At 35.2% G+C, this 27,717-nt stretch overlaps 2 protein-coding genes across 11 annotated transcripts in view; one reads left to right on the forward strand and one right to left on the reverse strand.

Moving 5' to 3' along the window:
• LOC126723058 (uncharacterized) overlaps positions 1 to 15,820 on the reverse strand; it is a 35,294-nt gene extending 19,474 nt beyond the window's left edge. For 3 of the 6 annotated variants that reach the window (XM_050426288.1, XM_050426289.1, XM_050426287.1), the window contains exons 1-17: positions 15,420 to 15,820; positions 12,098 to 12,395; positions 11,736 to 11,964; positions 11,269 to 11,608; positions 11,039 to 11,152; positions 10,797 to 10,925; positions 10,520 to 10,711; positions 10,210 to 10,404; positions 9,743 to 9,880; positions 4,934 to 5,041; positions 4,591 to 4,844; positions 3,959 to 4,062; positions 2,300 to 2,394; positions 1,972 to 2,211; positions 1,468 to 1,656; positions 1,301 to 1,388; positions 1,146 to 1,213 (exon numbers count right to left, since the gene is read on the reverse strand). In XM_050426288.1, coding sequence (XP_050282245.1) covers positions 1,146 to 1,213; positions 1,301 to 1,388; positions 1,468 to 1,656; positions 1,972 to 2,211; positions 2,300 to 2,394; positions 3,959 to 4,062; positions 4,591 to 4,844; positions 4,934 to 5,041; positions 9,743 to 9,880; positions 10,210 to 10,404; positions 10,520 to 10,711; positions 10,797 to 10,925; positions 11,039 to 11,152; positions 11,269 to 11,608; positions 11,736 to 11,964; positions 12,098 to 12,395; positions 15,420 to 15,518 — 2,880 coding nt within the window. In that variant the 5' untranslated portion in view covers positions 15,519 to 15,820. The remainder of the gene's footprint in view (positions 1 to 1,145; positions 1,214 to 1,300; positions 1,389 to 1,467; positions 1,657 to 1,971; positions 2,212 to 2,299; positions 2,395 to 3,958; positions 4,063 to 4,590; positions 4,845 to 4,933; positions 5,042 to 9,742; positions 9,881 to 10,209; positions 10,405 to 10,519; positions 10,712 to 10,796; positions 10,926 to 11,038; positions 11,153 to 11,268; positions 11,609 to 11,735; positions 11,965 to 12,097; positions 12,396 to 15,419) is intronic. The other 3 variants (XM_050426291.1, XM_050426290.1, XM_050426292.1) reach the window with 2 other exon arrangements.
• Positions 15,821 to 19,186: 3,366 nt separating this feature from the next.
• LOC126723060 (RGS1-HXK1-interacting protein 1) lies at positions 19,187 to 27,647 on the forward strand. 5 transcript variants are annotated; one of them, XR_007654136.1, is made up of 10 exons: positions 19,189 to 19,556; positions 20,321 to 20,387; positions 20,500 to 20,577; positions 21,359 to 21,411; positions 23,181 to 23,264; positions 25,224 to 25,276; positions 25,373 to 25,437; positions 25,543 to 25,601; positions 26,223 to 26,385; positions 27,325 to 27,647. XR_007654136.1 is itself a non-coding variant. In XM_050426293.1 (9 exons), the coding sequence occupies exons 1-9, from the start codon at positions 19,287 to 19,289 to the stop codon at positions 26,310 to 26,312; spliced, it is 819 nt and encodes a 272-aa protein (XP_050282250.1). In that variant the 5' UTR covers positions 19,190 to 19,286; the 3' UTR covers positions 26,313 to 26,637. The 5 variants fall into 5 exon arrangements, 1 of the variants encoding a protein (XP_050282250.1); XR_007654135.1 differs by having other exon boundaries at positions 27,377 to 27,647; XR_007654134.1 differs by lacking the exon at positions 27,325 to 27,647 and adding an exon at positions 26,496 to 26,637.
• The last annotated feature ends 70 nt before the right edge of the window (positions 27,648 to 27,717 follow it).

The following is a 27,717-nucleotide window of genomic DNA, read 5'->3' on the forward strand; positions in this document are numbered from 1 at the left end:
GAGGGGTAAGAGGTTCTCATGGGTGTGGGACATGGAGGAGTATTAAGGAAGGAACAGAGAAGTTCTTTAGTCAAATTCTATATAATGTTTTTTTTTGGGGGGGGGGGGGGGGGGGGGTGTTGCCGTGTTATTTTTTGGCATGATCCATGGAGTGGGCTTATTCCTTTGAAGGAACTATTTCCTGCTATGTTTGCTTGCTCTCTTTCTAAAGAAGCATGGGTCTCTAACTTGGTAGTATCTACTTCAGAAGGAGGCCGTGGGAGCTAGAATTTACTTTTCTATCATGGTCCTCAGGATTGGGAGGCAGACACTATTTATTCCTTTTTTTAGCTTATTTATTCCTCTATGCTGAGGGGTGAGGGAGATGATCACTTGGTCTAGAGATTAACTACGTCTGGGGTGTTTGATGTGCACTCTTTTTATAAACTGTTATGGGAGTGCATTTGGTGTGCAAAGGTGCCTAAACAAGTGTCTTTCTTTTTATGGACAGCAGCTAATGATGGTCAGTCTCTAGTCAATAGGTGTTGTTTATGCTGCTGCGATGGGGAATTAGTGGATCATCTTCTTCTTGACTGTAAGTTTTCTCATGCCTTATGGTGTGAAGCTTTTGCAGTGTTTGGGATCCAGTGGGTAATGCCAAGGTCAGTCAGCTCTTTTTTCTTTATCTGGAGAAATTGGTTTGGAAAGCATCTTTCAACCATTTGGAATATGATCACGGCATGTTTAATGTGGTTAGTTTGGTAGGAACACAATACCCGCATTTTTGAAGACAAGGAGAGAACATTAGATCATCTAAAATCTCTCCTCTTTGGTACTCTATTTCATTGTGCTCGTATTTGGGGGTGTACGAATTGTATTTCTTTATTTGAATTCTTAGTCTCTATTTCCTTTAGTTCTTGATTATATTGTATTTGTTTCTCGTTCAAAGTGTTTACCATCATGAACATGATGTTTAATTTCAATAAAAGTCTTATTACCTATCCAAAAAAAAAAAAAAATAGAAGATATATATAAATTATTACATATATATATATATATATATGAAGTCTTTTCCTTAATTTACATATGATTTTTAACTAACCCGTGCACCACACAGATATACAGCTAGTATTTTAGTGAAAGTTATTGAATGTGGAAGTGAGTACCTCTATCGGAGTTTCTCTTTTCTCAGCTGCAGCAACAAGTGTTTCAATGTTCAGTGCAGACCCAAACCCTGTAAATTACATTGCATAAGCATGACTATAGTGATGGAGCATTTAACAAATACATGAAGACCAGTTGAGAGTTCAAAGAAAATTACTGGCAGATGTAACTGATCGAGAAGGACGGACAAAACCAGGGGAAGAAGACAGCAATGCTGGAGCACTGACAGCAATCTGTGGCTGCAACTTTAGCAATAAAATGAGCAATGCCAGGAAGAGGATAAAAAATGACACCACAAGGAGAGAGTGCGAAGGGGGGAGTTACCTTCTGAATACTGGAGGCATCAGCTGAATGAATAGCTGAAGATTGCCCTACAGAAGGTAAGAGTGGTTTCACATCATTAGATGACACTGCAACAGTTTTATGGCGATCCTCAAGACTTTCATGTCTTAGTTGAATTTGTATTGGAGATGAAAGCTGCTGCCCAGCCTGTATGATGCTAGAGCCATTTAACTGCACCAATGTCCCAACATATAAAAATCAAATAAAAAGACATTATCAGAAAATATATATACATACATAGCTCAGCTAAAGGGCCAAACAAATTTCATTCTCAAAAGACTTTACTGTGGATTATGCATTCTCGAGAATGAATTTTTTTTTTATTCATTAAAAAAGCATCCTCAAACAATCCATTCTCCAACTTGTACGGGATTTTCACAATTTCCAAAAGTAATTTTATGCACTACGGAAGTCTACTCTTCATGAGTTTGGCTTTGGTGAGTTCAAATGCATGACAGAAGTCAAGAGATAAACTTCAGAATTTACCTCCAAATTCCCTGAGGAAGACTGAGTGGAACCATGGTGATTAACAACAGAACCATGGCCGCCTCCATCTGTGTCTGAATGGCCTGATGAAATCCTGGCAAGAGCCTGTTCGATGAAAGCAACAAGTTCTGAATGAATACCACGCAGATGAGATATCTGTAAGATATGATTACAATACTGTGGCCACTCAATCAGACGATCCACAAACTGCTCCAGAGCTAGATTCCCAAACACAAACATCTGCATAAGATAAAAGTTAAAATAACCACTATTAATAGCATATAACCACCAATAAAAGAAAATGCACTCAATGAGAGATGATACAAACTTTTGAATCTGCAGGTTTGCGTAGTGCATCTAACACACCACGCAGAGCAATCCCCAGTGTGAGATGACTTACAAGCTGGTGCTTGATCACAGAACCTGAAATATGGTTAAGAACCATGGCAACAAAAGAAAATCAAAACTTTTTTTTGACAAGTAAGAAAATTTTATTGAAAAGAGACTACTACATGCAAAACAGCATAAAGTAGCCTAAAGAAACAACTACAAAGAAAAAGATTATATACAATGAAATAGAGACTCAATAAAATAGGAACAAAGTCTCTATTTGTGAGTCCCCAAGCTCGAGACTAATCAAACAAAGTCTCAACAAAATGAGCTAGAAACTGGTCCTATTTTGTTCACGCCAAAGAATCTACATCAAACAAAGTGAAACCAAATTCCAAATATCCGACAAATATTTTCCCAACCAATTCCTCCAACCAAACAAAAGATCTCTCACACTCCCTGGCATGACCAATAGATACCAAAAGATCTAAATACAAAACACCACAAATGAGAAGCCACTGTGCAATGAATCAAAAGGCGATCCACCCCCTCCCCACTACACCGACAAATAAAACATCTATCTACTATAGTATATCCTCTCCTCCCAAACTTTATATATTGTTAGATTCCCCCATGCCACCATCCAAACAAAAAGAGACACTCTCTAAGGGGCCATTGACCCCAAACACCATTCCAAGGAAAAGTGGCAAGAGAGAGGATCCCCTCATAGCAACGTAAAAAGAACAAATATCAAACTCCCCATTTTTCCTCAACCTCCAAAAGAAAATCAAAACTTAAGGATATGTAATGGCTCTAACAGTATATAAGGACAATGTCTGTTAAAATACTGAAACCAAAGCATTTATATCAGTGAAACTTATATCAGGCAAAAAATGGCATTTTTATAAAGTCAATGCATGAATCTGCTGAAGACATGCAACAAAACATGATGTACATAATCACATAAATCTCAAATTTCATAAACGCACACATTCAACATTGTCAGCATTAGAAGCTACTATTGAAGGAATATAATTGACCAGTGGTATGTGTCAAGGTAATTTTCATATACATTTTATTGCAACGAGACTACTTCATGTACAAGGGACACAATTAAGTCTAAAGAATTACAGATGAACAATATTATCTACAAAAAGCAACGACTCTAGGAAGTCGTTGTTCGTTGATGGAGATGCTGGGTAACTCTCATAATGTATTAAATTCCAACACTATCATTAATTTTCTCATCATAAGGCTACAGAAAAAATTATTTCAGAAAATAAAATCGGATACTTTCACTGTTGTTTTACTAAAGCAGTTCTTTTTTTTTTTAATAATGTAAGGAACCTTTCAAAAGAAGAGACCCTTGGACTAGCTTCTAGACAGTAAAACCTATAAGCAACTAACCCCACCCACCAGAACTAGTACACAAAAAGATTGTTTTATTCATCCCTTTACTGGGAACAAGACCCTAAAAATAAACGTACTTAGTTCAATATACCCAATCAAAGGATAAATGAAACTGGACCAAGTAGCACTACTCCAGCTGTTTAAATATGGTTAAACGAAGGGAACATATAAAATCAGAGTATATTGATTATAAACCCCCATCACGGTTGAGTTAAGAGTCATTTGCAAATTTTGTAAGAAAACTCACCAAACAGAACCGCAGCAATTTTGAGCTGCCTTTCCGGATACTTGGGGAAGAATCGATACTCCTCAAACAGATTTGCAATCATGCACTCAAAAATTAATTGTTCCCTGTCAGTCAGTGCAGAAGAACCTTGAATTGTTATTTTGAAATAAGAAACCATATAAAAGAGCAGCGTAAAAAATGGTTGCAAAAGCAGATTTGAGTGAAAAGCTCCTTTCGGTAGGTTTTAATTATTCAGGCAAATAATGAATTGGCAAACTAGAAAGATAAAACAACCCACTTTAGACCATTTCCATTTTGGTTTTCCAAAAGACTGAAAAATGGAAAGACATTTAAATACAGGGTGAAAGATGCCATCACATATGAGAAATGATAGCCATTACACAGTACAACAGAAGTAGAACAAGAAAGACAAAGCATTCAAAACCTGGAAGGGTTTTAAAAACACAAAAAAAAAAAAATTTTTTTTTTTTTTTTGATATTTGCAATGGGGGAGGGGGGATTCAAGCCCTAGGCATTTCCATTGAAAACACCAGAAGGTGCCAATTGAGCTACAAGGCTATATTGGCTTTCAAAAACACAAGAATATTATTAGATATTGAGCAACAGGAGTAAAGGCTTTAACAGGCATTAACCTTTTCACAGAAGATTCCTTGAATTGAGCAAGCATTTGGACCATTGCATCAATGGTCAACTGGCCAGAAAACATTTGCTGGAAATAAGAGTTTGCTTCAGCCTCAACATCATCTGAAAATCCATCAGATGTCGAAGAATCAGTAGCCCCACCATTCTGCAACCTGGGATTAGGATCCATAACTGGTGCATGCAGCTTTTCCATTTCCTCAGCAAGCTGGCTGGAGGTAATCAAGCCAGCGTGAGCTTTAAGGACCTGTGGTGAAAAACACAGACAACAAGGTTCCAGACAATCAAGAATGAGAATGCATGTGGATGGACAGTTAACCAAGTTGTAGAAAGAACCTTCATAAAGGTAGAACTAGTCTCCAAATAAAGATTCGAGACAGCACCAGAATCATGGAACGTTTTGGTGGAAAAATCCTGGGATCCATTTATGAACTTGAGGCATTCCTAAAAGGATAAACTCACGTCAAACCATGTTTTGTATACATCTCAAGAAAATTTTTAATGATAACAATAAAATACTTCATCCCAAAATAAAGTGTCATGATTTACTTTAGGGATGTCCCAAAAAGAGCGTCCATTTTCAAATTTTAAAGCACTTATTTCTACATCCTCCCATGTGGCCCTTACAACAACAATAATCACGCTTTAGTATCGAAATTTTTGGGGTGTGTTATCAACCCTCAACAAACTAGTCAAGGTCAGCCAAATGTATTCTTTTCGTTATTCTATTCTATCCAAATACATACTCTTTATTGCTTAATTAATTGACATTTTCTTTTTTACTATTTCTATTAATATTATTTTTTTGGGTAAAACTAAGGTACCTTAGGTTCCCCTCTTAAGATTCTGCCATGTGGATTTTTTTTATGGGATAGAAATGTATTTTTCAGTTAAGTAGCCACATGGCCGAATCTTAAGAAGGGAACTTAAGGAACAGCACCAAAGGTACTGTACCTAAGTTTTTTTTTTTTTTTTTTGGTCTTCCTTCGTCCCCTCAACTTGACCCAACTCACTTTTTCTTACAAATACATTAATTGCTCTCCTCTAAATATGACCAATCATCTCAACAGACAATCCCACATCTTTTCATCAACAAAGGTAAATTTTATTTCATAACACTCTCATTTGAGCTACATTCATTTTATGAATGTTACTTTTTAATAGTCCAACATTTAGAATCATAGAGCATAGCTCATCTTATAGCAATCATTTCATAAAAATTTTCTTTAACATAAAATGTCTTCTACAATTACACCATACTCTTGATGACTTCATCCAGCATGTTTTTATCCTCTGGTTGCTATCTCTTCAATCTCTCCATCTTTATAAATTATTGATCCAAGATATTGAAAATTCTCACTCATTGGCATTTCTTGACCACCAAGTCTTACAGCCACTTCATATTTGTTTCTACTTTTACTAAACTTACATTCAACGTACTCTTTAGAGCCCTACTCAATTGAAAGTCTTATTCTATAGTGTCTTGCCAAATTTCTAACTTGGCATTTAACACAATGTCCAGTTTCATCCACCAATGCTATGTATGCAAATTAATACACAAACCCAAAAAATTCTTCTTGAATCAATTCAATGTATTCATCCATCACTAGTACAAGGTTGGTATGGACTTGATGTTAATCTTTGATACAAGCCTCTAGAGATAGGAAACTCACTTGTGATGCTTCTACTTAATCTCACCCTAATTACAGTTTTGTTATGCATATCCTTAATCTACTTTAGAGGAACTCATTTATTTTCCAAAACCCACTATATAAACCTCTCCAAAGACCCTATCTTTCTCTAGGTTAATAAAACCATATGAAGATCTTTACAGGACTCCATATACTTTCCACAGAGTCACTTTAATTAAAAGCACTCTATCTAATTTACCCACTTATTTTCTATCTTTATTTCCTATTCCTCTGTGGCTAACCGAATTGAGAAAATTCAGAGGAATTTCTTATGGGGTGGCATTGGTGATGAACCAAAATTCCATTTGGTTAAATGGGCTACTGTCTGCACTCCCATTGCTTCGGGTGGTTTGGGGATAAGAAAGGTAAGACTTTTTAATGAAGCTTTGCTTGGAATGTGGCTATGGAGATTTAGGATGGAGAGGGCTGCCCTTTGGAGGCAAGTGATAACGGTGAAATATGACTGTGGATGGGATAGCTGGTATTCTAGGCCTACTAATGGTCCATATGGTGTTGGCTTATGGAAAAATATTAGTCGGGGATTGCTTTCTTTCTAATTATTCGGTGAAATTTTGGCAAGACCGTTGGTGTGGTGAAACATCTCTTGCAGTCAGCTATCCTGAATTATTTAGATTTTGCCGAGATCAAGAGGTTAGTGTGGCTGAGATTATGAAGTTTGATAACGGAATCCTGTTTTGGGATGTAAGTTTCTTTAAGGGTGTGCATGCTCGGGAACTAGAGGCACTCGCCGGTTTCATGGATATCATATATGGTGCGTCAGTGAGAGGGTTTGGTAAGGATAAGATATGCTGGAATTCTGATAGAGAGAAGGGCTTCACGGTTAGGGATTATTACAATCTCTTAGTGGGCTCTAATGACTATTGCTTTCCTTAGAAAAGCATTTGGAAACAAAAGATTCCTCCTCGAGTAGCTTTCTTTGTTTGGACTGTTGCTTTAGGAAAATACTTAACGATTGACAATTTACGAAAAATGAAGGTTTGGATATTGGATTGGTGCTATATATGCAAGTGTAATGGTGAATCGGTTGATCATCTTTTTCTTCATTGTCCAATTGCAATGGATATGTGGGCTATGGTGTTCCATCTATTTGGACTGAGCTGGGTTATGCCGCAATCTATAGTGGGGCTTCTAGCATGTTGGCAAGGCAGTTTTGGTTGTCATCGAAATGGGTATATATGGTTGATGGTTCCCCATTGCTTATTGTGGTGCCTTTGGAGGGAGACAAATAGTCAGTGCTTTGAAGATAAGGAGAGATCCATATCAGACTTAAAGCTATTTTTCTCTAGAACTTTAATGGACTGGTTGGCAGCTTTGTGGAACCAATCTTTTTTATCCTTTCTTGATTTCTTAGATTCTTGTAATTTTTGTTCTTGATTGTTTGACCCCTTGTACACTCCCTGTGTACTAGGGTGTTCCCCTTTTTTTATATCAATAAATTTTTTACTTATCAAAAAAAAAAAAAAGCATTTTAGTATGAAAATAGCTCCCATGGTAGATCACCTAGGAATAAAACCAAATTGATTCCCCATTATTGCTGTTTCATGTTTTAACCTATATTCAAAGTTTTTGTTTCATAGTGTGACTCATAATTTGTTTTTTCGTTTTTTGCTATTTAAATAAAGGGAGGTGGGGTCACCCCAAACATCAAGCACCACAAAAAGTGTCAATACCACCAGGTTATCAACTCAAACCCTAGTGTGACTCTTTTTTCTTTTTTTTGATAAGTAATAAGAATAATATTAATGAAGATGAAAAAACGAAGAAAGCAAATACAAGGTGTTTATTATGGTGAACACACCAAAAAAAAAAAAAAGCAACAAACAAGAAGGAGAAAAAACTTATGGGGCAATTCTACGAGAAGAAAGAAACTCAATGATAGAAGAACAATTTGAGGAGCCCTAGCACCTAGACCAATCAAAAAGAGTCTTCTAGCATAGAGCTTGTAACTAAACCAGTGATTTCTCAGTAGCCTCAAAAGAGTGCTGATTTCTTTCCGTCCAAACAATCCACATAAAACAGTCAAGAACCATATTCTCATAAGTAAGTTTCCATGGCAATTTGTATAGTTTTGAATCGCCCCTTTGTTCTTTTAAATATGTATTAGAGTATTCTCCTCCAATCACTAGGCATTTTGTTAACACTTAAAATCAACAAAGGTTTGTCAACCAACATAAACCCATATCACCAACGCCCTTCCAAACTTCAATACTTCAATGGGAATTTCAGCCAGTCCCACAAATTTTTTTCCATTTTCATCCTCCTCAATGCATCATTACCTATGGTTTCTATTCTCAACAAGGCTACTCAATTCGCACCAATACAATTGTTTTATCGCTTCCATTGAAAAGTTTATCAAATACCTTTTCACTCTCTTTACTATGCTCCTCATTTGCTAACATCCTTTAATCTTCATCTTTACTACATCAAGTCTCTTATTTTCATTCCCCTTATCTTACCAAGTTTATAAACATTATTTTCTCCATCATTTGTCACCAACTTGCTATAGCCAATGACCTTTGGGTCAACTCGCACTTCCTGGTGTTTCCAACAAAGGCACTCAGGGTTCAACTCCCCCACTTATGATGTATAAAAAATAATTCATCATAAGCTTGACATTTTTGCTTCCCTCTTCGTCACTTTATAATTCTCATAAGAAACATTGTCTCTACATCTAAATACTCTTCTATAGCTCTCTCTTTAATCTAGCTGCTGCTTGAACCTCCTTATTCCACCACCAAGTCCCCTTAGTCGGTTACCCACATCCCTTGGATTCTCGAGGTGCGTCTTTAGCCACTCTTTTAATACAATTAGTCATTTCATTCCACATCTTATCATCATCTTTGTCTAAATCCCACTTGCCTTCTTTGATCATTTTATTTTTTTCACACATCTTGTTTCTCACCCTTCAAATCCGTCCTAATCCTTGGGTTTCTTTGTCTAACACCTTCTTTTCCAACTTTTAATACAAATATCTAGAACCACCAATCTATGCTATGTGATTACACTCTCTCCTGGTACCACCTTGCAACCATTATAACATCTACTATCTACTTTTCAAGTAAGGATGAACTTTATTTGACTAACGTAGTAACATTTGTCCTTCAAAAATCCCACTTTTAAAGGTACTTGAGTGTGATTCCCTCTTCATGTTGTTCAATAATATCAAATCATACACAACAGCAAGGTTTAGAATGGCAGTTACCCATACCTATTCAAAAATCTAAGCAATTACTTTTTGGCACATCTTTAAATGAGATTGAAGGGCATTTAAGTAAAGAGTCATATATGCTGATATTTACTAAAAATAGTGCCATTTGAAAGCAATACAGTCTTTTTTTGGGACAGAGGAAGTATATAATGCACCATAAATTAGAATTCCCATAGTTATCAACGCTATTTAAAGGCGGAGGATGCAGGGCCAACTAGATATTACCTCAAAGAAAATATCTTTATATGTATTTAAATTATGAATTAGCCACTTCTCAAGGTCTACAAGTTCTTTCCGTGAAGCAAGAGCTGCCAATCTGATGGCATAAGGAGAAGGAATCGCGTCCAATACTAATGATATAATCTGCAAAATGAATAAGAATCTGAGTACAGAAACAGGAGAAATAAATTATTCTAGTAATACAAAAAAATTAGACAAACAAAAGGGTACATCTGGAAAATGTTCCCAGCAATGAAAAATAAAGAATATGGAAAATTAACAAAATTGGATGCTAATTTCAAATCTTTTGAGATCTTCAGAACGATAATCAACACTCAACAGTCTTATATAACATGCACATTGTTTAGATTTTGAGTTCAAAATGCCAAAAAAAAAAAACAAAAACAAAAACAAACAAACAAACAAAAAACCAGGAAAGGTGATCAAACTCTATATGCTCACTCAAAATTTACCTTTAGCTCCTGGCAGACATCCAATATTCTAGTCATACTGTCTGGATCACAGCTGACAGAATCTACAAATCCCCGCAACACAAAATTAGGGTTGACACACCAGAGGTGATGAATCATTCCATTACCCATGCCATTTTTAACTATATTGGGAAAAACAGTAAACAAGACTTCATGCTGGAGGAGGTTATATGCAGTCTGAAATAACACACGCAAAATTTATTAACCAAGAAAGAATATATGGAACAATTATGCAAAGCAACAATTAATTTTTTTTTATTTAAAAAAATAATAAATAAATCAAAGAGAGTACATTAAAGCATGCCATCCCAAGAAGTAAGACTTCAGGACAGTGTTTAATAGGATAAGCAAGCATTGAGCGAACAGAAGTGGCATGACCCCTCTCAGCTAGTTGACACAATACATTCAAAAGGTCAAGACACAACCATGCATGATTAGCATGTCCAATTGGAAGCGTATGTCCATTCACTGCATCGATATAGGCCTGCAACAAACATTGGTCATTCAAAAGAATCAAAAAGAGATAACATGAGGAAAGAAGGAACGACTGGTTATCTATAGCACCATACCAGCTGCCTTACAGAATGGGCAAACGTAAATACTTCTGGTGGTGCTGATACAGCATATTTAAGAAAAGATAGCTGACCCTCAGTATTCTTCCAAACAGACCCACAAATGGCATGGAGAGGGAATGGCTCCTGCACAGCTCAATCCAAAGATTTAGAACTAATATGTTCCACATTAAATTCATATATTGATCTTAAGATATATTTAATGTGCATGTAGATTTACACATGTAATAAAAATATACCTGGCATGCACGTCTATATACAGACATGAAAAAAGAGAACGCCTCGTGATTAGGAATGTAGAACCCCTCATGGTCCATATTTTCAATAACTCGAATCCAGTTGGTAGCAGGAGCCTGTATCCAGCACACATACTTAGATACAAACGAGACAATTGCAAAGCAATTGTTACAATATAAAAAATAAAAAAAAATTACAAAATTGCAGCAAGAAGAAGAATAAGTAAACTCACAAGTTCCTTGATTGTATCAATAAGAACATCAATATTCCAGGAGTTCAACAAAGGCAGATCAGACAAAGTACTGCAGCCAACAGCCAAACTAAATGTTGAAAAGGTGTTCTGATTGTCCTCAAGACCAGCTTGGGTACAGGCAATTGTGCCAAGTATTTTAGAAAGGGTAACCTCAGACAGTGGTAAGAAAAGAGATAAAATCTCTTTGCACTGCGATGCATTAACTGTGCAACCATAACCTAGTTCCTTCATAATATCTCCCATGCTCATTTCTTTCTCCATTTCTGCTAAAATAGAATCAAAATCATCTTCTCCGCAGTCATTGAACAGATTCATATTCCTGTAACAAAAACAACTACCGTTATTAGACAGCTAATATCTTTCAACACCACAAAAACAGGACAGGACAGCTTTGTAATCAACAGCACAACCAATATAGAAGAAATACAATGAAGAAAGATCATAACCTCAGAAAATCAGCCTCACGTAGTTCATCTGAAAGTAATGGAGTTAAAACAAATGGGGTGACATCATTAAACTGCACAAGAGATAACATTTGCATAAAGGAATCCATGTGCTTGGAAAGGCCCTCAGACCGCTGGAGGAGCATAACAATATTCTTTATTTGATCAGTACCGCCAACCGAAACAGGATTGGTGCACAATTCCTTCATCTGAGCCATACAAAAACTTTGGCCTAAAAAGCATCAAAAAGTCCATATCAAACGGTGCAATACATGCACATAACAATAAGTGCAAAAGGAAACTAATCATGCAAGAATAAATTTTTGAAATCAAGATTGTACTTCCACTTAAGAATTGAAACGTACCACAATTCCTGGTATCAAGATTTTCAGAATCTGATAAAGCTAGACCAATACCAATTTTTTCCGATACAGACAGGTGTAATACATTAGAGAAATTCTCCAGAGTTCCCTCATTGATCTCTGTATTTCTTAGCGACTCACAAAACACTGTGCTGAAATTTGGTTTGCCCAAGAGGAATTTAAATATTGATGCAACAGCCAATTCCAGCTGCATGTTCTTCGAGTCTGTGTTGTAAAATTTCAAGTGATCTATGCACGTCTGGAGAAGCATAATGCTTCCCTCAATTCCATATTCAACAAACTGCCAAGAAGAAATAAACTATATCAGCATGCAATCAATTGAAAATTTGAAATGCAAAGAGTCAAGAGAGCATACAACTCAAAAAACATAATATTCCAATGCATTTGGATCTGCTTCATCAACATCTCTTCTGACCAAGAAAACTATAATCGCTTTCAATTTTTAAAGTAAAACTATAAGAAATTCAATATTTACATGTTTGACTTAAAGTCGCGCATGCCATCAACTTCAGAAACCCTCGGCTGTGTAAGATATTTAACGATTACCAGCAAATTTGTTAAGTATTTTTTCATCATGTCTAACATGAATGCATATTTTAGGGATGAGAAATAGGACCTAACAAATGATATTATTTCGGTTCTACATTTGTCCCTGAAATATCATCTAAGATATCATTGAACCCCAACTTACTTTTCTTAGTTTCCACATTTCCAAACTCTTCCTCATTCCATTTCTTTAATTCCATTTTTAGTGCTTCAAGTTTATTTGCCAATCTATAGATCAGGAACCCTTGAAACTGGTGAGACTCCCACCACGTTTTCATCTTCTCCAAAATCGCCATTGCCTTTAACCACCTAATCTCAAACTTGAATGTTCTTCTACCCCTCTAGAACCTGGGTTATATTTCAGGGAAGGACAATTTAACCTATATATAATTACTAGCTTCCTTAGGCATCAAAATAGAGCTATGGTTATAGCCTTGTCAAAAATTTATTTAGCACCAGAACTTCGTAATATAAAGCATACATGGAGAGACAAATTGGATCACATTATCACCTTCTGCTTACCAATTCAATAGATAAAATCCACTAGCACAACATTAAAAGGGAATGGAGTAACTGGAAATGTTTTTTGTAATATTTGATTAAGCAAGAATTCAACTCACACAAGCATGTATTTTACACTCTTTTTATCTATAATGGATTTTTAATGCTCCATAGCCTCTTTTTTTATATTCTTAGGAAAAGCCAAAGTTGACTTTTTCATGAAAAGCAGATTAGGAAACAAACAGCCATCACAACATCTGCTTGTTCAGTGCTGGCAACTACCATATTTTGAAAACTAATCATCGTTATATTCTTTCTTTGACTAGTGTAGTCTCTTGTTGTGGAGCATATTTCATTTAATATGAGTGTAGTAAACAAAATCAGGTTGATTCAAAGAATTGTATCCAAGTTCAATCAAAATCCAATCAGAATTTTGATAAAACATAGCTATGCATACTCAAATCGCCTTTTCTTATTACATTGATATTTCAAAACTAAGAAGAGCAAACTCGTTCGAGGACTCATTTGGAGTACCTCATAGTCAAAAACATTCTAACTCGAAACCTATATTAATACAATACAAGCAAATTGCATCGATAGTGACTATCAGCCCCAGTATGTATAAGTTACATTTCCGTAAAATACTCTACCCTATTTGTCAATCACATTATAGCGTCCCTAAACTTGATTCATCTTCTCTCTCTCTTTATTTTCTTTTCATTTCCTATCATTCATTATCAAGGACTGAGTCTGAATGTTACGGTAAGAAGTAGTAGCAATTCCATTTTTTTCTTTTACTTATAAAAAAAAATTACTCTCCCTTCTAAAGTTTGAGAATATCATTAGTATTTTAGAAACTATAGAACCAAGAAAAGCATTCATGCAGCTATCTCACACTGAACTTGCTTGATTTTTGAAAGGTTGCTAAGTCTTCTCCATCCTTTTTGCTAGCATGGCATTCAATGTGTAGTTCATCGGTTTGCAAAACAATTTGGAGTATCGCACTGTCACTCATTAAAATAATGTCCTTTCCTTGCTGTGATGTCCAGGTGTCCAATATGACCTCCAACTGGGAACATAATATTAACTTGATTTGCTATGCAAATGCAAATTACAAAATTAAATGGTAGCCACATATAAACTTTACAGTTTGATTAATCTACTCATTTCATCCAGATGAGTTTTAATTTCCTAAATCACCAATAAGATATACAACTAAAACCTCATAATTGTAGTTCTATATCCACAAATAGAGGGTTTGAACTTCAAATATACATCCTTCAGTCTCTTCCAAACCAATTAATTGCGACTTCAGGTTTTCCGTTTTCAACACAATTCTTAATCCAAAAGTTACGTGAAAGTGCAGTACATACATACAACATACTCCTATACTTCAGCAATCAAAAGTACGTCTTAGAGGAAATATTTACTCCATACGAGAGTCATAATTATTAAACAACAAGCTGTGCGTGCAAGTTGTCCCAACTATCCCAACTACACAAAAGAGAATGGTATTTTTTACCTTTTAAACTTTCAATTCTAGCAAAATGATTAAAGTATTAAACACAACTTACCTAAACCTTGATAATTAAGAATCTTGGAACAAAAATAACAAAACAATTCAGTGCATTTGATAACCAAGAACATCCATCTACAAAAACTATCCATCCTTACGTTATGTCTCTCGCTTGTCTCTGCGAAATAATGGGATGATAGTCCATTACACTATTGACTGGGGGTAGGGGTTACTGTAAAGAAAGAATTTCTTCTTGTACTTTCTTTATAACTTTATAAAAGAATAAAAGAATTCCTTCTTGCTACCCATTCACATCAACGATCTTAACTATCGTGCAACAGTCCATAGCAAAGCGAACCATTCCCAAAATAAATTGGTAAACACCCATCCAAACATGCCCTTTAATCTACTTCCCCATTCACCAGTCAATGAAGTCAACCCACTCTCAACAAATCTAATCCAATGTTTAATCAACTACTTTTCCCCTAACCAAAAGACGAGCCGAACCTTCGCCGGCCATTAAATTGAATCTAGGCAAAACCTTGAGCACAAGAACCGAAAGAACCATAGCGAAATCCATTTCAAAATCAAAAAAAAATAAATCATTATAATTCCAGGGTTGAAAGAAAAACAACGCAGATGAAACAAATTAGCGAGCACTAAAACCTAGACTTTTTCACACATTCGAATATACATAAATACATTTTCACATCTAGAGAGAGAGAGAGAAAGAAGGAAGACCTGTCGGAGCTCGCGAAGAACAGAGTCGGCGTTTGATTCGTCGATGCTCTGGAGAAGGAAGCGAATCTGGTTCGTCGTCGTTGACGAAAACTTCAGCATAGTGACCAAATGATCTTCAATTTCTAGGGTTTAGGGTTTGCGCACAGAGACAGAGAGAGAGAGAGAGAGAGAGAGAGAGAGATTTGGGGAGGAGATGGAGATCGGAAACTGGTGGTGAGAAAAATGGGAGCAGAAAGCGAGGGGGGTTTATATAGCGTTCCGAGGGAGAGTGGTGTGGTGTGGTGTGTTGAGAAGGGAGTAAAGTTTGTTTGTGAGTAAGCTGGGAAAGGAAATGAGCGACAGAGATGGCAGAGCGAGAGAGCGTTAGCAGAGCAAGCGGCTTTTGTTTTCTGTGTGATTTTGCTTTTTGGGGTGTGTCGTTTAAATACATTTTACGAATGCCCTTGTCACTTGTGGTGGGGCCAGGCCATTGCCCACAGTCCCAACTATGGATTGGGTCTTTTCAATAGGTTTGGGTTTTCTATTTTATAGGGTGATGATTGGATAAGATTTGAAAGGGAAATAAATGAATAAATTAAAATTAAAATTGAGTTCAAATAAAATTTTTCAATTAAAATTAATGTTACTACGTACTAATTAACTCGACAACTTTTTTTCATATATATTGAGTTGATAAGTTTTTACTAATTTTTATGAGAAATGTTAGAAGTATTAAAAAGTTCACAGCTTTTACCTTTAACTCATCACATGATGAGTTATAAGCGGTAAAAGTAAAATTGAGGATCACACTTCTAAGTGGTATAGTTACTTGATAAGGGTTGGTTTGGGGACCAAGGTTGGAAGCTTGGTTATGATTTCAAAGAAATAAGAACTTTGGTAGCAATGTCAAACCTTTTTTTTTGCAACAAATGGAGATTTGAGAATTCAAATGTTTATCAATTTCAACTTTCAAAATGAAAACCAACAGCAAAAGGCTTGGGAAAAATAGGGATACATCATTAAAGAAAGTTGTTGTATGAGTCAAAGCGAGTCAAATCAAAATCATTAAACATTTTCTGAAGATGATCAAAGCCACGCTCTTTCTTCTTCTTCTTTTCCTATTGGTAAAAGGCAAATTTTATTCAAAGAAAAATAAAAACAACATAGCCAAAGTACACCAAGGGTTGTTAAAAATTAGAGGAAAGCACATAAATCCAAAAACAATATTAACAAAAAAAAAATCTATAAGATTAAGATGCTTAAATTACTAACTGTTCACATCTCCTATGACAATAAACATTTGATTTAGCCACTAAAGCATGGAGAGGACCAATTGCAACTCCAAAATAGTCACATAAAAAGGAAGAAGTAAAAGTATAAGTACATTTAAAAACAAAAATCCTATGATTATCACTAATGATTACACTTTTTTTTACCCAAATAGCTCCATTCCTCCATCAAGTAACACAAGGTTTTCCATGAAAGTAGTAGCCATAGTTGGACATGTTGAATACCAGAATTCTTCACACGGCAAGTTTCGGGGTCAAGTGAAACAACCACATAGCCATCCTTGACAAGACTTCCAACTAGAAGTTCACCATGCATTGTGCAACCAAAGGATTCTATAGAATATTTGGTCTGTATAACCAAAAGTTCATTCCATGATTCTTCTATACCAAACTCCCCCATCACCCAAATGGACAGTATCAAATTTGGGCAACTAAATGTAAAGTAGGCCAAATTCCCCTTGAACACTGCTAGACTTCGTTCTTGCAGTCTATCTGCACTAAGGAGTGCAATCTTCTGAATTTCTCATTATTGAGATCAAATGAAAAAATACTTTGTTTGTCTTCAAATTCCCTACAATATACCAACCAATGCATAGCCCTACTAACAAATGTAGCACCCAATATAGCATTGATGTTGCTATCGTAGACCCCAACTTTTGGTCTTAAAGAGGTTTCAACCCTTCTCCATGAGTCCGAGCTTAATGAGTAAACCTCAGCTTCAAGTGGAGGAATTATATTTTCAAATATATTTACATGTGAAGAAAAGAAACCAAAGCTCTACAACCTTGTAGTCATGGGTTTGGGAGTGATAAGCAAATCCACTAGCAGCCCTGGCTAAGGAAGAATCAGGCAACCTCTTAAATTTTCTTGATGCTGGGGTTCCACAAATATATAGCTTTACCATAAGGGTCAGAACTTCGAAAATCAGTGAGACACAATACGCCATTGCAGGAACCAACTATATGGACAAACTCAATAGGAAAATCATTGGTAATTTGATACTCAAATCCTATGAAAGGTCACAAGTAACTGTACAAACTGTGCTATAATAACAAGGATACATGGCCTTTTCATTAGCATGTTGTATGCGTACAAGATAATCAACATCTTTATCTTTTTTGTTATTGTTGTTATTAATAAGGTGGGTGAAGATGAAATGCAGCTCGGTTATTGAGGAGTACCATGCTTTACAAACGCACCTGAATTTTATAATTGATTTGACAGGCAGCCTTGCCAAGATGTTGAGTACAATGTGGTCGTGAACATGATTCTTCCTCTTCACTCCTCAAAAAAAAAAAAAAATGATTCTTCCTCTTCATGGTTGACATTTTTATTTTAGTAGATGAACAACGATTATAGAGTAATTACATGAACAAACTACTGCGACTATGAAAGTATGACTATCTCAATCTGTAGCCTTATAAAGAGTGAAGTTTTGTTTTTGTTTTTGTTTTTTTCTTTCGAGAAGGTATTAAAGAGTGAAGTAAAGTTGTGTGAAAACTGAAATTGTCCCGTGGTAGTATTTGTATCTGTTAAGGAATTAGTTTAATTAAAAAAAAGGATTTTTTTTTTTTTTTAATTCTTTTAGAGTTATAAAGAAGAAGGAAATTTTTAGCACAACTTTGACTTGGATACGGGCATCAAACTTAAAAATATTTTGTTTCTCCAAAAAAAAAAAAAAAAAAGTAATAGTTAAATTTTTTTTTTTTTGTTTGTGCGGAGGAAATATGGTATAGAATCTATAATCGTGCTTTTTTGGGACTTTTTTTGCGGTTATTATGCTTTCACAAATTTTTTTGTTATATAGATACAAACGAAATATATTAATTACATGGTCTCATTTGGAACTTGAGTATCTGAGAGTCGAGTTCTAATGTAAAGAACTCAACTCCCTTAAATTCGAGTTTCACTGATAACTTAAAAAATAAATAAATAAAAATTTCTCCATGGAACTCGAATCTTTGAGACTCGAGTTACCCGAGTCAAACCCTTGGAACTCAAATCTCATAGACTAGAGTTCCATATAATACTACATAACTAATATATTCTGTGTGAGGCTATATAAAAAATAAATTTGTGGAAACATAATAATAGGTAAAAAAAGAAAAAAAGGTCATACTTTTTGTAAAAAGAGACAAATACTATACACTTATACCAACGCTGGCCTTTTCGCCTCTTGATTTTTTTTTTTTTTTTTTTTTTTTTTTTTACACATAAGGGAGATTAGTTTAGAAAAAGAATTCATTAATTTTAAAAAAGAAACTACCATCTTTGTGTTTAGAAATAAAATTAATAAAAGAACCTCTATTTTTTATTTAAAAAATTAAAATTGTGAAACTTTTTAACAAAATGGATTAAAATAACTAATTTTAAATTTAGTGGACTAAAAATGACAATTAATCAAAATTATAAAAAAATGTATTTTTATTTTTATTTTCGCAAACAGAAACAAAACCGAATCGGGTATTAATTTGACCCGTTTAGTAAACAGAGCCGGGTCTTTCTAGCCCAGATTTTCAGTGTGTGAGAATGAGATAGAGAGAGAGTGAGGGAGGGAGATTTCAGAAATTCTGAAGCTGAACGAGCTCTTGCTGTAGCAATGGCGACTGTAGCAGAATCATCGGAAGCGAACCCAATTCCACCACTACCACCACCACCACCACCATCACCAAGCGAAGGCCACAGCAACAACAACAACAGTGCTAAAACCCTAGACGAAACGACGACGCTTTGGGTGGAGTACGCAGTTCATCAAGCTCGGCTTTACCAGAAAGCCATCGAAGAAGCCCTAGATTCCGCTCTCGAAGTCTCCAGATCTCGCCTCTCCCAAATCCGATCCACTTCCTCCGCTCATTTCAACCAAACTATCGTAATTTTTCCTCCTCAACTCTCATTTTCTTTCATTTTTTGCTTTGTTTTCCCTGTTTGGTTGCCGAGAAAATAGACAGGAAAAGAAAATAATCGATAATTCTGGAATTTATGCTAAGTTGGACACTGAATAATGAAATTTTCGCGCTTTTAGTTTAATTTTTATATGCATTTTCATCTTATTAGCAAAAACTTTGATTCATTTAGACATTGATAATTGTGAAAGTTGAATTACACAGTAAGTTTCTCACAACTCACACATGTATGTATGTATGCAATGCGCCCGTGTATGTGTATGGCTTCTTAATTTCGTGGCATTGTGTGTTTGATGAGAATAATGAGGAAAGAAAAGGTTATGCATTATGTGTCATTGTTTAGGGTGCATTTGGATAAGTTGTTGCAAAACTATGTTTTGGGTTTAAAATGAGCATTTGTAAAAAGGGTTTCAAAACTGCACTTTTTGGCTCCCAAAATGCCTAACCAAATGAACCCTTAAAACAATATCAATATGTGTGTGTGTGTGTGCGCGCGCGCGCGTCTTGGAACTATGTTTGGAAAATGAAAAATGTATTTGATTTTGTCAGTGTTTTAGGAATAAACAGAGTATTAGGCTTAGTTGGGTATAAGGTTTTGTTCTCTTAGGGAAAAAAAATCGCCAAGAGCTTTGTAGCTCAGTGGCATTGTTTTGAATCTCCCATATTCCACTTGTTGTAACAATTGAATTATGAAGCCCCGTTGATATTATAGCTGAAACTCTGGATGTAGGATTCTTTACAAGGTCTCAAGTCTGATTATGCTACTTATGAGGATTTATTAGTTGGAAAGATTAAAGGTTAGCTCTGGTTTCAGCATTATTGTGCTCACAGTTTCATATGATTACGAGTCTTTATTTGTTTTAAAATTTTTAATATTTGGTAGTGATTATTTTCACTCCTTTTGTGCAGAGGGTGTTGTTATTGCATCTTCACATCCATTAATTACGGGTGGGGTTGCTGCTGGATTGGGATTGACAGTACTGAAAAGTATGGTTCAAAGTTCTATAAACTTTTGTATCGCGATAAAATTATCTGAAAGCTTTGAGATGTGTTTATTTCTACCAACAAGGAATACTTGAATTAATAATTTTCTGATAGTTGATCTTGTCCATATATGATTAGATTAGTAATTAATATGCTAAGGGTCTGTTTGGGATTTGCTTATTTTGCTGAAACTGAAATTTTTTTACTTAAAATACTGTAGATAAAGGTAAATGTTAGTTGAAATAGTACGATGAAACCCATGAATAGTACCAAAAAGTACAGTGGAACGCATGAATAGTAACAAAAATAAGTTGAATAGTAAAATAAGTTGGCAAAAAATAAGCTAGACAAAACAGACACTAAAGGTTTGTTTGGATACCGCTTGTTGTTGAAAACTGAAAACACTGTAGTAAAATAATTTTTAAATGTGTAAATAGTGCCGTGTGACTCATTTTTAATGAAAGTTTGGCTGAAAAAAGAGGTTTGTGGATCCCGTGAACAGTGCACGGGACTCACATGCAAAACGCTGGACATTTGTGCTATCCAAACATTCACTAAATGTACAAATTTCACTCATATAGATGAATATAAAATTTCAAGTTTTATGCCAAATATTTTATATTGCTCTCACGAAGCAATTCTTTTCTGTTCCCACCCCCCCCCCCCCCCCCAACAATGATATCCCAATGCTAAGTGGTTGTCAGGCACACTAGTGACCAGGTTAAACCCTCTTTGAAAGAATTGAGATTATATTGAATCTCATCTAATGGTTATTGACTTGCAGGGCCACGACGTTTCTTGTACTATAAAACCTTGCACCTTTTTGCTAGTGAAGAGGTAAGCCCAATTCCTGTTACCTTTTCTTTTCAGTTGTTTAGTTGTCATTTTAAATGTGCTTCAACAGAATGAGTTTATTTCCAATTCATGATATAGCTATGTAATTAGGGTGTTAATGAGAATGTTCAAAACCTTTTCTTTCAACAGTCTTCAAAACCTGTAAGAGAAATTGACTTTCAGCTGTAAAGAGGCCCTTAATTTAACTGAAGAGACATGAAAATTTCCAACTTCATGGTATTATGTGCCCTGAAATAATTATTGGATCCCTTATGTGAAGTCTAAGCTTAAGTGGGTTGGGTTTGGCTAGGACTTTGGTTCAACCTTCCAAATAAAACATGGTTGGGCTTTTTCAGAAAGAGGGGGAGAATCAATTTCCCATTATCGTGAAGTTTGGAATTTACTGTCAGTTAAAGCTAATCAATGATCTCAAATCCTCTTTTGAGGAGAAGGGGCTAACTCACCCATAGTGAGAGGAGTGTCCTTCTCTAGGATAGTGAAAAGTTTTCATTCTATCAACTTGGACCAAGACCTCAAATGCTTTTCTGTCACCTAAGTGAGGTTGGTCCTGTGTGTTTCTATCATGCTAGGGAATAGTGGAACGTTGCCTGCTTCCAAACCACTGTACTAGATATGCATGTGGTTGTAGTTGGTAACTTCTTGGCAATCTTAGTTAGAGTTTATTCTTGATCCCGCAATGAACCTGATAAAATTTATTTGAGGTTGGAATGAGGAGTTCATTGTTTTTACAATCTTTGTGCATACTCCTTTCCTTTTTCATCTTTAAGTACTTTATTTATTTTTTAAGAAAAATTCTAAACATGTTTTCATATATATATATATATATATTTTAAATGACTAATAAAGGAATTTATTAATAAACATATCCATAAAATATTTATTATTTGTCCTTAAAAAAAAAAAAAAACAGTCTTGTTCTAGATTCTTGTGGATTGAAGTTGAAACTTGAACATGTTAAACTTGTTGACTTCCATGATTTTGCAGTTAAACCACATCGGATATTAGTCTTGACTAATTCTCTGTATACTATCCTGCTCCGCATGTGTTATAAATTAGTTAAGCTACGTTTAAAAATAACCATAAGCTGTTTCATGTGCAAACATAGGTCAAATGTGTCCCATCAATCTATTCTTGGACTGCTACAAAATTATTTAATGCCCCATAACTAAAGTGAGGAAATTTCAAAAACAACAGGCTCATGATGGAATTGCCTATAATGCTCATTTAGATGCTCCTCTCTAAGATTTAGTTGTAAAACTCAAACTCTAATATCACATTTTCAGATGAGGGTTTTTTGCAATATCCCTTTTATGCCTTAATGATTTTTTCTGCTTGAAATGCCTTCATGAAAAATCTAAATGCCTATCTTAATTTGAAGGCCATTCTCTTTTTCTTTTCTTTTTTCTTTTTTTTTTTTGTAAAATACAAACTCTAATATTACATTTTAAGATGAAGGTTTTCGATCTTTGCAATATCCCTTTGATGCCATCATTTCCCCCTCTTGAAATGCCTTAACGAAAATTTAAATGTCTTTCTTTGCTTTAGAAGAACATTCTTTTCGTATACTCTTTGTTTTTTTTGCTAAACACTATTTGTATACTCTTACATCAACAATTCTAAGGCAGTAATGCCATAATATTCTCACTTATGCTTGGCATTTATGATTGAGAACCCAGTGTTATTGTGCAATGACTTTATGTATTATGTTATGATATCTAGAGATTTATATCTGCCTTCATTTATGGGTGCAGTCCTTACTTTCCAGAGCTGATTCTCAAGTGAAGGAGTTGCGGCAATCAATTGATCTTCTGAAAGCTGAAAGTGAAAAGTTGGAGGTAATTTTTTGGCTTCTTCTCAATCCTCAATGATGATGGGGAATTAATTTGAAAAGAAAAGAAAAGAAAGGAAAATGATAACAAGGAATAAAATATATGTATATGTAAATGTTTGGTTGCTTACACTGTCTGTTTGGGAACAAACAATAGAACAATAGTCTGACAAACAGTTTGGTCCATAGGGCACCCATTAGGATAGGCACCAGGTAGAATCCATCATTGGTTTGAGATATGGCTAGACCCAGTCTAGTCATGCTAGACACAATGACTGTTATGACCTTTAAAGAGAACATGGTAAAAATCTTTCACCCTATCTATGTGAACCTCAAGCTCAAGGTGTATGAAATTTTCACATTTGATTCTTTAAGCAGAAGATTGGCAGAGATTCTATTTAACTTGACTTTTTTTTTTGGATAGGTAATAAGAGTAATATTAATCATGATGGAAAAAAAAAAAAAAAAAAAAAAACAGAGTAGGAAAATTCAAGGTGTTCATGATGGTGAACACAAGAAAAAACAACAAACAACATCAAAGAAAAAAAAGAAGAACTCAAGGGACTATTCTAAGAGAAGAAAGAAACTCTATGATAGAAGAACAATTCGAAGAACCCTAGCACCTAGACCAATCAATAAGAGTTCGCAATAGTCCAAAATAATCCCTCTCTGAAACACTTTAGCAATAGTCCTGAATTGGAATAAAAACAATAGACATATGTATTTGAGGAACATATGAACATAATAAACAACATTATAATGACACTTTTGGATATTCTCTTAAAGAACCATGGAGAGGGAGTGTGTTGCAAAGTATGTGCCCTTAGCAGTCATTGGGTGCATCATTTGAGCAGATGCATGCTAAATGTTGCGATCATTGTATGATCAGATAAATGCCATTTAAAAAAAAAAGGTGATTGGATGATTGCCTTAGGCAACATGTGTACCATATCTTATGTAGACTTAATAGATTTGTTGAGTCTCAGATTCCAAGTGGTTAGGATTAGTTAGTTGCGTATCCTGTGTGTGTAACCTTTATATAATAAATTTATTTTATTCATTAAAAAACAAGATGTGTACGAAATGTTTAACTTAAGGTCCGTTTGGATAGAACTTATTTTGTTAAAACTGAAAACACTGTAGCAAAATAATTTTTAAATGTGTGAATAGTACCGTGAGACCCATTTTTAATAAAAAAGTTTCTAAAAAGTGAAATTTGTGGGTCCCATAAACAGTGCACGGGTGCACTGTTCACGGGAGAATTGGTCAACAACTGCGGCTGAAACAAAAAAAAACAAAAAAAACAAACTGAAAACGTGGACATGGATGTGTATCCAAACAGATACTTAAACTGTATTGTTCAAAATTGCAAAAGGCATTTCAACTTTCAAGCCATACAGTGATGAGCTGATTCTGGTATTAGTTATTTACATATTGTGCATAAGAATGAATATTATCCTTCATTCTTTCTTGCTTTGCCAATTTGCAGTGCAGAGCTGCTTATATTTCATGTTAATATCTTAGTTTACAATTTGTATTTAACAAGGTAACTTTGCTCAATTTCATCTGTTGGAACCAATTAAAAAATAAGATGTTTGGTACTTTCTTAACAAGACAAGTTAAGATAACTGAGCAGAAATTTCCAACGGTTTAGCATGCTTGATTATGTGTTTTTAACATAGCATATTGTTTAATGTCGTTATTGCATTAACTTCCGGATTTTAAGCTATTGCCTGCTCATGGGGGTTCAGGTGAAGCCCAGCAGTAGTGACACCCTTTGTGATGTTTGTGGTTCGAATCCCACCTCCCCCCTCCCCCGCTATCTATCTATCAAGGATATATATATATATATATATATATATATATATATATAAATGACAACTATTGCTTGCTCATTGATCAACATATCTGATCCAAGTAAACTCCTAAAACAATGCAATTCATGGTATATAGTTATTGTTTTCAGAAGAGGGCATTACATGGAGAAGAGGAGCTGCTACGTGGAAGGACAAAACTCAGGTTTGCACTTATAATGAATAGTTCTTTATGTAATTACTGTAGTTTACTTTATAATGAATTGCAATCCTGTTTAAACTTTTCCTATTCCATTTATAGACAAGCAGGGAAGCAGATTCAAGGTGTGATCCGCTCAGCTTATAAGATTGAAAGACAAGCAGGGGGTATGCAAATATTCTCTCCAAAAGCTATTGACATTGAGTACATCAAACCTATTTAGATGAAACATGCTGTTTATGTTGTCTCCACGTTGTCTTTTATTGCTTCAGGATTAAAAGATATTCTTGGAGAACTTCCAAGAACGCAAGCATCTAGGTTCCGGTCACAGGTAAGTTCTTTCATTGAAGCTCCTTTCACTGTTTCTTTCTCTTCCACAAGTTGAAGTCTTCCAAGTTCATTTAATCCCCTTGAGAACAGACATCGCGGTTAAAACTAACTGTTCTAAAGTATATTATGTGGAACAAAATACTACCTGTGAAATCAAACCCGTCACAGTGTAGCCTAGTGGTTGGAGGCTTGGGATGAGCTGTAGACCTAGACATCCTAGGTCCAATCCCCACTAAGAGTTCCCCTAGATTACCTGATGCATGGTTCTGGTGGGATGGGTTGCGTATCCGTGGTTCTCTCCAGGGGTGGGTCAAAAAGGGCCCTAACTTGGTGAGGTTCCACATCATAAAAAAAAAAACCCTGTGAAGTCATTGAGTGGGTGATGAAGGCCATAGGCAAAAACTCTTCCATTTTTTATCATGTCCATGTCCTCTGTCTTTCTTCCTATCCAATAATGCTAAAAAAAAGTAAAATAAAAAATCTCATTTGATAACTTCTACGTCTACTTGAAAAGAAAAGAGCAAGATGTAATAATTTTGACTAACATTTTGCTTTTGTTTAAAAAAATTCTTCAATGTTCATGCTGTCCAAAAATGCTCATGTTGCACTGTCTGGTTGACAGGTTTCTAAACTAGCTTCTGAGGCAAAGCGAGAAAGGGTTGCTTTGACCAAGGAGGTCACAAAAATCAGCAATTATGGGATCTCAGTTTGAGAATTCTCCTGCTGAAATTCTCTTTTTTCCTGTACTTTGAAGTTTCACAAATTGAATCGCCCTTATCTAACATGTGAGTAATTATATTGTCAGAAATAAATGCAATCTGTGGATCATTTTTTTCCTTTAGAGTTTTGTGAAAGGGAAGGTATTTTTCCTTACGGTGGCAAATTTTTTTTGAAGAGGAGATACATGTGCTGCATAAATACTAAGTTCAGAGTACGTTATAGAAGAGTACACAGTTCAGCTGTAGACTGATGTTCAAAAACAGAACCTACAAAAATTCATGTGTTTCAATATGAATCTTATCACTGCTTATTTTCTAGCCTTGGTTTATAGCCATTTTCGCACTCTTAATCTATCAGGTCCAATATTTAAAGGCTGGGGTTGAGATGAATGATTTCAAAGCTGAAAATTTTGTGCTTGATATATATTAATTTCAAAATCTTGTCATGTGTTGTAGTTTTCAGCTTTTGAGGATAATTTTTTACAAAACAGAACCCCAGACCCAAGCTTCTGTTCAGTTGTTAAAACAAGTATACAGTTAACACTAGCTCAATGCCTAACTGGTGTCATTAAACACATCATTGGTGGCTATTTCTAATTCCAAGCCTCTAGTTTGCATGCGGTATCTTGTTTACCTTTTTAAAACTTTGATATCGCTTCATAGTTTCATACTACCTTGGTTTCGGTTTTGTTCCCTGGGAAAAATGAAAGAAAGATAAAATAGTGCAATAATTGTTTGTAAGGCAACAATGAGGTTCATAGCTGTGCTCTTTGCATTATAAAATGGCACTCTCTGGAATGAGTTCCTTCTTGGTTTTTATGATTTGTGGCAATGTCAGCAGTGGTGAAGTAATTCTACCAGTGTTAAAATCGTTCAGGAAATGGTTATAGTCATAGATTCTTAGGAATTCAGTTGAAGAAGTGCTTTAATTTTGGCAGAAACATTATTTGTGCTTTACCTGCCATTTTTCTTTGGTCAAAAAATATAAATTTGCTGTCAATATAGGACTCACTTTCTGCACAACGTGAGTTGAATCTTTGAATAAATGGAATCACAGCGTTGGTCTGCAAAAGAAAATGTTCAGTGAACTGAATACTCTTCTGTGAGTTCTGTCATGGTCAAACTGCTCATATTGAGTCAACAACAGCCATGAGGCATCACATGGCGTGTGCATATTCTCACTTTCACTCTTAAACAAATATCATCAGGTGTGACTGATTTTCCTCATTCCTCACAATTATATTATTTCTATTTAGTAAGGAACTGAGGAATGAAAGGGCATCTAAACAATATCTATACCTATAGTATTAGTCTTTTGGGTTGGGTAATACGTTTTCCCCGTGAATTTTCCTTTTCATGTTCTGAATTATTACCATTAGCTTCACATCATATGATCCA

Source organism: Quercus robur, chromosome 4, assembly GCF_932294415.1.
Source record: "Quercus robur chromosome 4, dhQueRobu3.1, whole genome shotgun sequence".
Classification (NCBI taxonomy): domain Eukaryota; kingdom Viridiplantae; phylum Streptophyta; class Magnoliopsida; order Fagales; family Fagaceae; genus Quercus; species Quercus robur.

What these genes read in the sequence shown, in the direction of transcription:
- LOC126723060 (XM_050426293.1), top strand. Translation starts at nt 19,287, where the DNA reads ATGGCGACTGTAGCAGAATCATCGGAAGCGAACCCAATTCCACCACTA. An exon ending in CGTGGAAGGACAAAACTCAG is followed by an intron (nt 25,277 to 25,372) that starts GTTTGCACTTAT and finishes TTCCATTTATAG; the next exon opens with ACAAGCAGGGAAGCAGATTC. An exon ending in CATCTAGGTTCCGGTCACAG is followed by an intron (nt 25,602 to 26,222) that starts GTAAGTTCTTTC and finishes TCTGGTTGACAG; the next exon opens with GTTTCTAAACTAGCTTCTGA.